This window comes from Peromyscus leucopus, chromosome 3 (genome assembly GCF_004664715.2).
Source record: "Peromyscus leucopus breed LL Stock chromosome 3, UCI_PerLeu_2.1, whole genome shotgun sequence".
NCBI classification, from domain to species: domain Eukaryota; kingdom Metazoa; phylum Chordata; class Mammalia; order Rodentia; family Cricetidae; genus Peromyscus; species Peromyscus leucopus.
The window spans coordinates 136,068,675-136,082,791 of record NC_051065.1 but is presented as its reverse complement, the minus strand read 5'-3'; the positions used below and the strand labels follow the sequence as shown (position 1 = coordinate 136,082,791).

General features: G+C 44.2%; 1 protein-coding gene across 7 annotated transcripts in view; it reads right to left on the bottom strand.

The window, feature by feature from the left end:
* Positions 1-14,117, bottom strand: part of Eps8 (epidermal growth factor receptor pathway substrate 8) — a 173,418-nt gene that overhangs the window by 22,529 nt on the left and 136,772 nt on the right. For all 7 annotated transcript variants that reach the window (XM_028872184.2, XM_028872183.2, XM_028872185.2 and 4 more), the window contains 5 exons: positions 13,578-13,726; positions 10,715-10,898; positions 6,473-6,606; positions 1,501-1,609; positions 543-686 (listed from right to left, as the gene is read on the bottom strand). In XM_028872184.2, coding sequence (XP_028728017.1) covers positions 543-686; positions 1,501-1,609; positions 6,473-6,606; positions 10,715-10,898; positions 13,578-13,726 — 720 coding nt within the window. The remainder of the gene's footprint in view (positions 1-542; positions 687-1,500; positions 1,610-6,472; positions 6,607-10,714; positions 10,899-13,577; positions 13,727-14,117) is intronic.

Below are 14,117 nucleotides of genomic sequence, written 5' to 3'. Positions count from 1 at the left end.
ACCAGGCAACCAATATCCTGAAATGGTGGTGTGGGTGAGCTTCGGGAAGGCTTCAGTGATCCCAGGAAGAGCCTGCCTTACCTCATCCTCAACATAGACACAGTTAACCTTAATGTAAAGGAAGGAAAAACACTAACACCAGGACATATGTTCATACATGTGCTAAGGCATGCTGAATGTGAATTGGAGGCTGGTTAGAGACTGAACATTTAATAGACTCGGAAGGTAAAGGCTGTAAAAGATGGAGTTCTACCCTCCAACCAGTCTTATGGCCACATCAGTGGGCAAAGATAAAAAATTATTTTGTCAGAAATACTACAAATTGATATAAAAACACATTCAGAGAAGCAATAACTTATTGCTGGACATTTAACAGATTCCTCAGAAAACATGTATAATTCTCTACTGTCTCTCCACATTCCTCTTCAGTTGCTCTCAAAAATATAACCAATTCAAGCTCAAAGTGATTAATATACAAAAGTCACTTAATTACTCTTCCTGCATATCTGTAAATATTAATTTTTGCCCAGAACCCAAGTTACCTGTATGGTATGAGTATATGGTGGATCAGCACGCCCCGCTCCAGATTCCGGGGGTCTCACGATATCCAGAATGTTATTTGGCACAAACCCAGAGTCTCCACTGGCGTTCCGGACTTTCCACCACTGTTTCCTGTCATCCAGTATCTGTCATTATGCAAGGAACAGAAGCGCAATTCCAGTAAGAAAACCCACTCCCGGGCAAAGCTCAAATCTACTTCTCAATTTTAATCAAGAAAATTCTTTTTACTTCTGATAAAGGACTGAGTATGAACTTATAAGGCTGAAATTCTTAGGAATTACATGAAGATTTACAATTAATGATATTCGCGGAAAACAGGTACTGTGACAAATGTAAGCCGAATACGTACTTGGTCCCCAGAATGTACCTGCATCATTTGAGGTACTCAAAGGGCAATAAGATGGTCGTTCTGGAAAGTTCTATTGTTTCCATTCATGGAATAGAAAGGGAAAATATGAAAACTATTTTTAACAAAATGCTTTGTATATATTAGGATATGTACTCCAAAGTAAAACCTAAGAAACGCTGCCCTTAATGTGATTACCAAATGGAGTGCTGGTGACATTTGTACAAGAATCCTCAGAGAAAGAGGAAATGTTCTCTTTGATTAAACTGTCATGATTCCTCTCCACTGAATTTAGACTTAGCCTTGGTTCCAAAATGAACGAACCCCAAAGAAAGGAGGGAGAACAAGGCAAGCCTGGAAATCCGCTTCCCTCTTCCCCAGTGCTGTGTCTCTCTTACTTGAACGCACGGCACCATTAAAAGGTCAGACAAACGAAGCTGCTAGCACTTCTAAAGAGATACAGATGCCCAGGATGTACCGTGTACAAGAGACAATCTCGCGGTCTCAGTTTCTCTTCAGAAGGTTCAGAGACATATTAGAAGAACACAGCACATTTACTCTCTTAGAGGGGTAAGAGGGTGAAAATCAAGTACCTCTAAGACGTCATCCTTCAGAACCGAGAGCTCACTGCTGTTCCTCGCCACGAAGTCATACTTGGATTTGGCGTATTTCTTGGTTTGTGTTTTGACTGAGTCATAACTTCTATAAAAAGAAAGGAAGAACTCTGTCATTCTACTAGTGTTTCTAAAGCCTGAGAGCAGAAGTAAAGATGAGGGCCAGTCCAACCCTTCCAAAAGTACGAGAATTAAAAGGGACCACAGGGTTCTTCCTATTAAAAAAGAGCGAACTGCGGCTGGAGGGATGGCTCAGCTAAAGGAGGGCACAGCTTTTGCAGGGGGCTCGAGTTCCATTCACAGCACCCACACTGGGGGCTAACAACCACCTGTAACTCCAGCTTCAGGGATCTGATATCTGCTTCTGGCCTCCATCTGGCACATATATGGGGTTGGGGGGGGGGGATGGGCATGCACACATAAATAAGTGATTTTTTGTTTTTTGCTTCTTGTTTTTTTGTTTTGTTTTTGTTTTTTTAGAACAAACTATTGCTCAGACAAAATAAAATGATGCAAAATTCCAAGGCTAGTTGGTACTGAGCCAAATATAGACTCTAAACCCGTGAGCTATGTACTAAACACACATATTAAGGTCAGACATGGTGTTATATGCCATCTTGGACTACACATCAAGTTGTAGGCCAGCCTAGACTATGTGAGATCCCATTTCAGAAAGAATGGGAAAATGCTCATGCCAGAGTAACAATGATCAGCATACGTACCATGAAAGGACAGAATATAAGTGTGAAATTAAAAGAGACTGAAGACAATGACCATAGCATAACTTCACTTACTCAAGCAACATTTCATAACCAACTAAACACACTAAAAATTATGTATAGGGATCGTTTTAAAGGAACCTTTGCTCCGTTACTAAAAGTGCAAGAGAAGGGAATCCCTCAAGGATACAGCCAGCAACCTTCTCAAGCAAAGGAGAAAGCACAATTTTAATTCACTATAAGGTTTTTAAATTATAATAACTGATCAAGGGGCCCAATTTTTTAAGAGGATGTGTTCTTTGAAAACCAAATACTACTTGTAATAATTTGGGATTAACAGATTTAACAATGTTTTTAATGTTACTTTTTTACATTTACAATAAAAGTTCATGCATTAAATAGTATTCTTATTTCCTTCATATCTGGCATAATGTTTCAACAATAAAACAATAATGCTGAATCTGAAAGATTTTATTTCTCTACCTCCTCCAATCACATCTCTACATTTCCTCACAAACGCTATGAAAAAGTCAACAGACTGAGGCCAAAGATGGCCATCCATCCCGGTTTTCTGGTATGCTGAATCAGTCATACCTGGGCCCTCAGAGGCCAGGTCTGTAGAGCCAGGGTAACCCTGCATCCCAGATCTACTCTGCCTCTCAGACTCTCATTCCACCAGACATGGCAGCCAGAGCAAAGGATGCCTGTGAGCTGTGCAACAACCAGCAATCTCCCGCAAATTAAAACAAAAAGTGAACTTCTGCCACTAATTATTATGCATTATACACTTTGTTTTGCTGAATACTACACCACCCTGTACTACAGTATGATGCCTCATCTTAAACAGCACCTCTACTGTGATAGTTTTGACACATATATTATATATTTATATTATATTAAGATTACTAACATATATTTATATTATATATAAAACTTACATATTTATATTATATGTAACATACATTATACAAATATATAACAATGTATATATTATATAGATAAGCTATTCTATATAATATACATTTTATATATAACATATATTTATATTATATTAAGATTAGATATATTCTAACATATATGAGAAAATTGGGGAATAAAGAGATACACCTATCCCAAAAGTTAGGAAAATAGTAATTTCAGTTTTTTCTCTTTCTTTCTATTTCTCCCTTCTATAATTTGCAAAAGAACCACCACAAATAAGAGGGGATGGATTGTATTGTAAGAAAAAATAGAAAACTTCCTGCAACTGAGTATGTGTATCTATCTGAATCCGTATGTTAAAAAGCTTTAGCTAGCCATGACAATGCATACGAGGACAGCTCACAATGGACCAGGTAAAGAATCTGTAGACAGTTAGCAACTGAGCTGACTTGGGTGTCCTGACAGATCCCAGTGTCTGGGATCACTGATTTTTTATGTTGCAAAGAAAATGTGTCATTATTGCAAAAGCCATCAGATCTGATGTGATTCACTCAAGGGTCTCGAATTTACTTTTGTGATTATGATTAAATGCAATTGGTTTTACGTGCAAGAAATGCAGTAGGTGCTATGTGAAGTATATCAGTTATTCAGTCAGATCATCATGCCATAACGTAATTGATTTTTACCTTTCAGAGACTGATCTACTGTGAGCAGGTGCAGCTGGTTAAACAGAGAAGCCCCGAGGTTACTGCTGCCTCTACATCTGCTGTAGTTTGTTATGTTTTTGGTTTTGCTTTTGAGATCAGGTATTGCTAAGAAACTATGGCTGGTCTGGGATTCATCATATATCCCAGACCAGCCTTGAACTTGGACATTCTCAAAGACAAATCAGAAATGCAATCATAATGTTAATCCTTGAAGTTCATAAAATTCCTATTTGTTCTAGATTTCTAAATTTACATTTTATTTCATTACAGTTACAGCATTATTTTAACTTCCTAAGTCAATTCTGAAAGATATGGTTGAAAGAATAAATCAAAGACATAGTTCCCTAAGATCCTATAAAGATCATACAGAACAAGGTGAGCTTTTACAGATTCCGAAGCACACTACCACAGTAGAGGCTAAGCCATGGGTAATGAGTCATCCTGTACCTTCCAGAGTCAGGTGACCTTGCAGGCAGGTAAAGACTGAAATGTTGGACACAACCATTTGGTCATTCAGTCCACCAAATTTGTACTTACCTAGTGACTGACGGACCACACAATGCATGTGTATATGTAAGGCTACATATATGTGTGGACATGCTTCTGGAGACCCAAAATTGATATCCAGTGTCCTCCTCTATCACTTCCCACTTTCCACATTGAGGAAGGGTCTCTCCCTGAACCCAGAGTGCATCAGTTCTGGCTCGTGTGGCTCACTAGCCCTGGGGATTCCGTGTGTGTCTCCCAGATGCTAGAAGGGGCCTCCATGTCTGCCCAACTTTTTTATGGGTTCTAAGAATCCAAAAAGTGCTTTATCCACTGAGCCATCTCCCCATTCACTAACCACTTTTCAAATAATTAAACCTTATAGGCTGGCATTTCCAAAATTCATTATTCATTGCTGAGTTTTCTTTTAACTCAATTTAACATGTTACTGGTGCCCTGAATAACACCCGTAGTTTCCATGGATTGCCTGCTGTCATCCTTAACCAAGCTCCACCCACCTGCTTTTGAGACAGGCTATCCATCATGCATCCCAGGCTAGCCTGGTACTAGCTAAGGTGGCCTTGAACTTCTGACCCTGCAAGTGATTGAATTACAGGTGTGTGCCACTGTCATGGTTTTCTGTGGTCCTGAGGATCGAACCCAGGACCTTATGCATGCTGGGCAAGCAATGGATGACCTGAGCAACACTCCCAGCTCTCAGACTCTACAGGAAAATAATAAATTGAAAAAACAACTCCATATAGAGAGTGGAATGCTGGGACACTCCACCAATTAAGTGAATGTGCATCCCTCTATGTCCCTGATACCAACATCTCATAATTTCTTTCTCTTCTGGTATAGGCTTGTGTTTATGTAACCTCAACTGCTAGAAAACCACATTTTTGTAAAAATGGGAACTTCATGGAGTTCTTTTATTTCTTCTCGATTTCCGATTCTCCATGTTTCGCTAAATCAAGTCTTTAAGAAATAAAAATACAAGAAGACAGTAAAAATGGAAAGGCATGGGCTCTATTTAAACAGTTAATTATATCCAGTGTAAGTACACACACACACACACACACACACACACACACACACACACACACACAAGGGAGGGGAGGGAGAGAGGGAGAGAGAGAGAGAGCAGGAGAGGGGGAGAGAAGGGGGGAGGGAGGGAGGGAGAGGCAGAGAGAGGGAATGAGACAGAAATAGAGGCTCACATTGTAGACCAGGCTAGCCCAGAGCATACCAGTCAAATCTGGCCTTGAACTCACCATCCTCACACCTCAGCCAACACAAGTGCTGGGATAATAAGCATATGCTGCCATACCTGGTTTATTCTGGTGAGTCTAATACTCCATCTACAGGAGGGGATTTTTAGGTTTTGGATTTTGTTTTTAGTTTTTGGTAGATGCAGAGCTGAGCTGGAAACTCTTTGAAAAAACTCATTGTAGGGGAGTGAGTTCAGGTGAGTGCTGGCCATGGCATGTGTGAGGTAAGCTGTCACCTTCCACCTTGTTTGAGGCAGGGCCTCTTGCCCCAGGCTGCATACAAGGCTAGATGGCCTTCTGGCTTCAGGGAATCCTCCTGTCGCCACCTCCTGTCTCACTGACAGAGCTCTGGGCTTACAGACATGTGCTAATATGTCCAGTTTATGTTAGTTCTGGGTGTCAGAACTTGGGCCTTCCTCCTTGTGCATCAAGGACTTTACTCACTGAGCCACGTTCTCCACCTGGGAAAGCTCTTTGGAGACTATCTGGTGGAAACCAGTGGAACAACCAGTGCTTTAAAGATAATTCCTGCCTCTACTACACAGATCACAGTCAGAAGTATCTTCTAACAGAGCAAAAGTCACCCAGTGGGATTTGCACTGAGAATCACAGAGTAGAGGTCCTGACTCTCTCCTGCACATCAAAGCCAGTTCTATAAGGAACTATGGAAACCTTATCAAATCATTAAGAGACAAAACCTTTAAAAAAATAACCAGCAAAGCCTGCACATATCCCACCTGTCCCTACCCTCCCATCCCTACCCACCCCACCCCTTGCCTCCAACCCTATTAGCCTAAATCACCCATAGCTACCCACAGAGCTCCCCATGGCCTGTGCTGAGAGTTACCTATCTACATGGCGATTAGGAGTTGACTTGAAAGCCTCGGCGGCCTCCCCTTGGTCCAGATGTGGCCCTCTGTTGTACATGCTGCTATTGAACGCGTACCCATCAGATGGAGAGTAGTTGGACACACTGGAATGCTGGAAGACAGAATTACATGGGTGTGTCACCAAGCACTGCTGGCATGAGCTCCCCTGTCAGTCAACCAGAACCCTGCCCTAGACAGTAACTGGTTTCCACTGTCATGCCGTTGCTCATTGTGCTATTAGGCTGTGACACAGGGTGACTCATTTTTGTTATCAGTGCACAGGTTAAATCTTAATTCTGAAAATATTAGATACAGAAGCAGAAAGTTCTTTCCTGAAGAATTCCAGCAATAGATGATTTTGATCTCAGAAAGACTTTAACACTGAAAACAATAAAATTGGAAGATGACCTTTAACCTGGCCATTCAGCACTCTAGTGAAGTGAATACCATCACATGACAAGTCCTTGTTCTATAACGGAATTACATCACTCTACTTGCTTCATCTTTAAAAAGTCCCCCAAACACCATTTTAAAACTCTGTTACCAACGGCTGGACTGCTGTCAGTCACTACAACAGTCACTGTAAATGCACAAAACACTGTGACCGTGTTAGTCAAGAGTCCAGGAGGAGAGGACTCTGGAATCACTTCTTTTCTGTGGACAACATTATTTAGATCACTGGCTGCTACAGAGGGAGAGTTGTTGCCTGTGGCCTTTGACCGTGGTGGCTTTAAAGCCACAGGGGCCACATGCTCAGACTAAGAAACACAACCCAACAGTCAGCTCCCGATTTCACAGGGTTTCCATATGTGAAAAGAAATGGGGAGAGTGTACTGGATGCTGAAGCAGATGGGCACCCTGGGGTTTGCATGATTTGGGGTTCACTGCGGCTGGAGAGTCACAAGAGTCAATTCTAACAAAAAGGCTGATGAGGACAAGCTGAGTTCACCCACAGGCAACGTCTCCAGTGGACCAGTGTGGATGCTAAAAACCACAGTCACATATCCACCTGGAATATAGATCGGGGAGCAGATCCTCACAAACAAATACAAAGAGATACTTTCCAGCCATTTAAACTCCTGGGACTAGTCAACTCCACTAATCATTTCCCCAAGAACCAGCAGAGATGTGGAATTCAATTAAAAAGTCAGAGGCTTGAACACCTGGGGCCAGGAACTGCTAGAGTCATCCCCACCTTTTGCCCATTTCCTGGGCAGAGCGGTTCCTGGGCAGCACGAAGTCACAGGCCCTGAGAGTGACTGGGCATGCCAAGATGGAGGTGGGGGCAAGCGAGGATGTGGTGACTACAGAGCCTGGCTGCGGCTGCTGAGGGTTTGCAGGAAGCAGAGAAGCTGATAGTGTCACCCACCCTCATCACTTGATGTCATCCATGCTGCTCAATTCTACACAGAATCACCTGATCCTGAACTGCTCAAGACTTGCCGTAAGTGCATTTATCATAGCAGCAATACAATATAATAAAATCTCTCCTAGCAAGATCGCACTTTGCACGCACTTTAAGTTGCCATCACCTGCACTTCCCCCCGGCCCCCCCCCCAAAATCTCAACCTAGCAGGCATCCCTCACTCCATCTTCTTAAGCCTCTGCATGGCCACTTAAATCATAAAATGGAAAATATTTTACAGCAGGAAGATGACAGTCATGAGCAGGGAGGATCCTCAATAACTCTTCTTTTAAAATTACGGGTTGAGAGTAGACAGGCGTATACAGTCACAGCCTAGAACACACTTACTGTTCCCTCCTTAAACACAGGAACTGTGAAAGGGCTCACAACGGTGTGACTTCCCAAGGCTCACATGATTAAGTGGCGTATTTTCTTGTGTAAGATAAGAACACCACAAGCTGGACATTTCTGTGACTCAAAAACAGCTGTAACTATGGCAACACCAAATGAATTACCATTTCCTGTATGCTTGTATTCCACACACACCCCCGCCCCCCGCCCCTCAACACACACACAGCTGCTTTCCAAATGGAAGAAAAATTCAGTCATGAGGTCTGTACTATCAAACTCAGGTAGGGACATGTGCTGCTCAGTCAGTGACCAGAGAATGATGTCACCATCATCAGGCATTTAGATGAAAGGCCAGGTATGAAGTCTAGCCTCCCTTTCCACACAGCCAGAGGGAAAGCAGTCACATGCACAGAAAGAGGACTTCAAAGACGTATTAGCTTTAGTTTTAAAAATTCTGGATTGTAATAGATTGCCTTTCAGAAAAAAATTTGTGTGTGTTGTGTGTACACACATGTGACGCTGAAGGTGACATCAATGGCTTCTTATATTGCTCCCACCTTATATTTTTGAGTCAGGGTCACCTACTAAACCAGAAACTCACCAATGGAGTAAGACTAGCCAGTCAGCCAGCCCCAGGGATCATCCTGTCTCCACCTCTCCACCTCTAGGATTCCAGGTACACATCACACCTGACTTGATCATGAGGGGTGGGTGACTGGAGCTGGGACAGGTCCTCCTGCCTGCACATAGGCTCTGTACCTGCTAGTCATCTCTCCAGCCCACTGAGCACGACAAAGTCCCTATATAACATCACTGTCCAAAGAACAATTTTGTCCAAGGGAACAATTTTAAGGAATTTAATTTATATGAATGTTTCTTCTTAAAAGTGGTCAGAAATACTGTGATTTGCTAATGCCTTTCCTCATATAGTGTTTGCCAAATTACAAACCCACTCATTAAAAAAATTTTACAGGAATGACTTGGACTTCAGGAGTATCTAGCTGCCACTCACTGCTGCTTTTTTACGTTAGTCCTTACCCACATGGTTACACGGGTTCTGAGCATCCCATTTGTACTTGGTTCAGCTTTAAATACTTTCCAATAGGGGGAAAAAAAAAAAAAACGGTCCCAGAAAAGTCATTTTTCAAGAACATCATACTATATACCCAATTTCAGTCCTCTCATTTGCTCCCAGGGTTATATTCTAAAGCTTAATCAATAATTGAAAGATAAAATATATGGTATGATCTTCTGCAGATGCAACATTGTTGTGGTCATTTGTCAGAGAACTAAAGTCCACATAAACCTTGCTGGTCTACATTCTTCCAAAGATTAGTACAGGAGGGAGCTAGAGGGAGCTGGGGGAGCTGGGGGGACCTGGGGGAGTTGGGGGGAGCTGGGGGGAACTGGGGGGACCTGGGGGGAACTGGAGGGAGCTGAAGGGAGCTGGAGGGAGCTGGAGGGAGCTGGGGGAGCTGGAGGGAGCTGGGGGGAGCTGGAGGGAGCTGGGGGGAGCTGGAGGGAGCTGGAGGGAGCTGGGGGGAGCTGAAGGGAGCTGGAGGGAGCTGGAGGGAGCTGGGGGAGCCGGGGGAGCTGGAGAGAGCTGGAGAGAGCTGGAGAGAGCTGGGGGGAGCTGAAGGGAGCTGGAGGGAGCTGGGGGGAGCTGGAGGGAGCTGGGGGGAGCTGGAGGGAGCTGGGGGGAGCTGGGGGAGCTGGGGGGAACTAGGGGGGACCTGGGGGGAACTGGAGGGAGCTGAAGGGAGCTGGAGGGAGCTGGAGGGAGCTGGGGGAGCTGGGGGGGAGCTGGGGGGAGCTGGAAGGAGCTGGGGAGCTGGAGGGAGCTGGAGGGAGCTGGGGGGAGCTGGAGGGAGCTGGGGGGAGCTGGAGGGAGCTGGAGGGAGCTGGAGGGAGCTGGAGGGAGCTGGAGGGGGCTAGGGGGAGCTGGGGGGCAGTCACAGTATCAGGGAGAGAAGAAGGCAGTTCAGAAGCAGAGAGAAGAGCAATAGGGAAGGGTGGGGGTGGGGGCAGGGGTGGGGGCGAGAGTGGGGGTGGTGACAGGAAGAGAAGGAGAAAAAGAGGAAGAGAAGGAAGGGAGGAGGGAGGAATTATGTATGGTATTTGTGAAAGTTGATTAGAATCCACAGGATCTAGGTTCAGGGAACTGCCTTGAGGGTCTAAAGATGGGAAAGGGAAACCCAACAGACCGTGCTTGAGGGCAAGCTCCCGACAGAGAAAAGGGACAAAGAGGACCTACTGAGGAAGAGAAAGAGGCAGAGTGAGTCAGCTGGGGCAGGGGAAGAGAAGGACCTAGTGACCATCATAAACACAAGAAAGAGCTGAGGGAACTCAGAGCAGCGCAGGAGAGGGTGACATTTAGTCACTGGTTCTAGAACAGTCTTCAGTGAGTGATGACTCCCCGTGACCACCACACCATCCACAGAAATCAAACGCGGGGGCTCCTGACCTCTGTGGACAGTCGCTTGCTGTCCTGTTTGCGCTGGTGCTCTGCTGCATTAGCCACGGACTCGGCCAGCTGGTACATGTCCTGCTCCGTGGGAGCGCCCAGGAAGTTCAGCATCGGGGGCTCCCAACCATTGCGGAACCTCGGAACGTAAGGCGGGATGAACTGTTCTTTCGGCCACTCTGCTCTGTAGGATGACATGGAGTTTGTAGGTTAAATAATGTGTTCTCAGTCATAATTCCTTCCTATGTGGCTAGCCAAACACAAAAACAACTCTATTTCTCAGGAGGGGAAAGGAAACCTATTTATGCCAGTTGCTCACACAAATAAAATGAAAGAGTGACTCGATTCTGCTGTATGATCCACTTCTCTACTTTGTCTTAACTTTTCCTGAAGCCTGATGCTCAGCATGGGTGTAGGTTTCTTAACATGGTACATGGGAACAGAAATGTAGTAAGCATTTAAAGTGGGGGACCCAGCAGCATCTAAAGTACTCTCCAGTTCCTCCCTCCCCCTTTAAAACTTCGGGGTATCTCTAAAAATAGAAACATCCAAGACTGTTATGAAGGGTCATGATTTTTTTTTTAAACTGCAAAATTTCCTAAAATGAAGCAGGTAACCAACTCTGTAAATTAAAAGTACCCGCTTCATTTTAATTAGGAAAGTCTGCTACTCTGCAGTGGCCAACAACACCCACTCATCAGCTAATGCCACCCGGGAGACAGCTCACACAAGCTCCGTGTCCATCTCAAATCACAGGCAAGGCGACCACAGAGACTCCAGCTTTGCTTTCTCCTCTGTGCCTCTGCCTTACTTTCCACGGGTGACATGGTCTTCTGTGACAGGTCTACTATGATGAAATGAGGCCTTCTCTTTAACTTACTTATTGGTACCTCCTTGATCCTTTTCCTTTCCAAGTGTTTTAAAATGCACATCTATTGCCTAATGCCCTTAAAGAGGACTGAAGTGACCGATGGTTTCCTCGTGTTAAATGCTAATTACATCCTTCCTTTTGATGCAGCTATTTAAACCACCATTACATTCTCTGATTTCCGTGGTCTGGCTCAAAACAAAGTCACTGAAGACCTCAAGCTATTTTTGTATTCTATGAGATGTGACAGATTTAATAAGCCTTATGGAAAAAAAAATAAACCTGGCCTAGGCTAGTCATAACATTACACAATCAGCATAAATCTATCATTTTATAAATATATTTAAGCGCTTTAACACAGTATAAGACATAAAATAAAGGTTGGAGATGGGTGGTGTTAGCTCACGCCTTTAATCTCAGCACTCAGGAGGCAGGGGCAGGTGATCCCTGTGAGCTCAAGGCCAGCCTGGTCTACAGAGTGAATTCCAGGACAGCCAGGGCTACTCTGAAAAACCCTGTCTCAAAAAACCAAAACCCCAAACAGACAGACAAATAAAAAGGGCTGGAGAGACAGCTCAGCAGTTCAGAGCACTGGCTGTTCTACCAGAGATGACCCAGGTTTAGTTCCGGGCACCCACATGTAGTTTCAGTTCCAAGGGATCCCACACTTTCCTCCGGCCTCTGTGTGTACCAGGCACGCATGTGGTACATATACATACATGCAGGCACTCACATATAGACATAAAATAAAAGCTACTAAATCTTTTAATGAAGATATAAATACCATGAAAACTATAGAGTATGATCTCCTGATGCATGGATATTATAAATAAGTACACAATTAAAGAAAAATAGTATTATAACATGAAAAGCAGTGCATAGCACTTTAAGGAATTTCAGTTTGGTAAAACAGAGTGCAGACTACATTCCCACATACACAGTAGCCAAAGTCCAGCAAGTAAGCGGGACTGTCTTATGTGTTTCAATGAAAGAGCAAAGTGATGAACTGGTCCACATCTTTCAGGGGACAAGGACAAACTTCCAGAGACTAGATGCTAAGTGGTCAGGACACTGAGTTATTTGCTCTGCCCAGGGAAAGAAAAAGTGTTGGTCAAACAAAGCATACTAAGGGGTATCCCGTGAAGCTGGAACTGCTGGATGGCCAGCCCTGCTTGGCACGTGTCAGCTTCTGCTAACAGTTTGTCCTTCTCCATCTCTTTATTAACAAGTGATGGTGATTCTAAAATTAGCCCCACATTTCTTTTCCAGTGGGTGATGGTTCTGAGCCAAGAGAAAGCCTATCACTAAGAAGCCAGTGTTACTCCATTAACACCCCCACCCCACCCCACTGCACCCCTACCGCACCCCACCGCAATGCATCCCACCCCACCGTACCCCCCACCCCACCCCCACCATGTTGGAGGGGGTGTACACATGCCATGGCATGCATGCATCTTGCAGGTCAGAGCACAGCTATGTTGAGTCAGTTCTCTCCTTCTACCACGTGGGTCTCGGGGATGGAACTCAGGTTCGGGTTTGGCAGCAAGAGCCTTTACCTGATGACCCATCACCCCAGCCCAACTTGATGACAAACTTTTCTTTTTTCTTTTTCTTCCCCCTCCCCCTCCCCTTTTTGTGGTTTTTCAAGATAGTGTTTTTCTGTGTACAGTCCTGGCTGTCCTAGCCTCTGCTCTGTAGACCAGGCTGGCATCGAATTCACAGACATCTGCCTGCCTCTGCCTCCTGAGTGCTGGGTTTAAAGGCATGTGCCCCCGCTGCCTGGCAGCAGCAAGGTTTTCAATGACATCGATTTCTTCATCCCACAACATGTAATTCTTTATACAAATCTTACATAATTGTCTCCCTGGTTTAGTGCAACAGACAGAGAGTGCTCACTCATCCCAGGTCCTGAATGCTGAACTTTCATGTGCTTACCAACAGACAGAGAGTGCTCATGCAGCCCAGGTCCTAAATGCTGAACTTTCATGTGCTTACCTGACTTTCAGCCAAGTCTCGCCCAGTGACATCCACAGCTGCCGTTCATCTGCAGTGACTGTGTAGTTTAAAAAATCAACTGTATCTTTAGTCAACAGTGGGCTGAGTACTGAACTGGCCAGTTCAGGACCGCCTGTTGCCTGGACCACCTAGATGGAAAACAAATCTTTTTTTAGCAAGAAAATGATTATTTGTACACTCTGAAATTCATGCACAAAATCAATTCCAGAATTAAGCATTATTTCTATATGTTCTAATTAAAAGTTGATGTTGTATAAGATATTAGAGAGTGAAAAATGGCTTCTCAAACTGACTTATCCAGAGTGAGGGTGCATTACTGTATAAACTTCAATAGTTTAAGGATACTCACAGCACCTACATACTGGCTATATGCATCTATTACTTTCCCTGCAAGATACTAATGACAGTGTAGAGAGCCCTTATCTGCCTACTTAACCATCTATAACTTCCATAGTTTTCTGTTATTTAAAAGATACCAGTTGCAAATGGCAACTCTCTTATGCCAACATTGGAAACTAT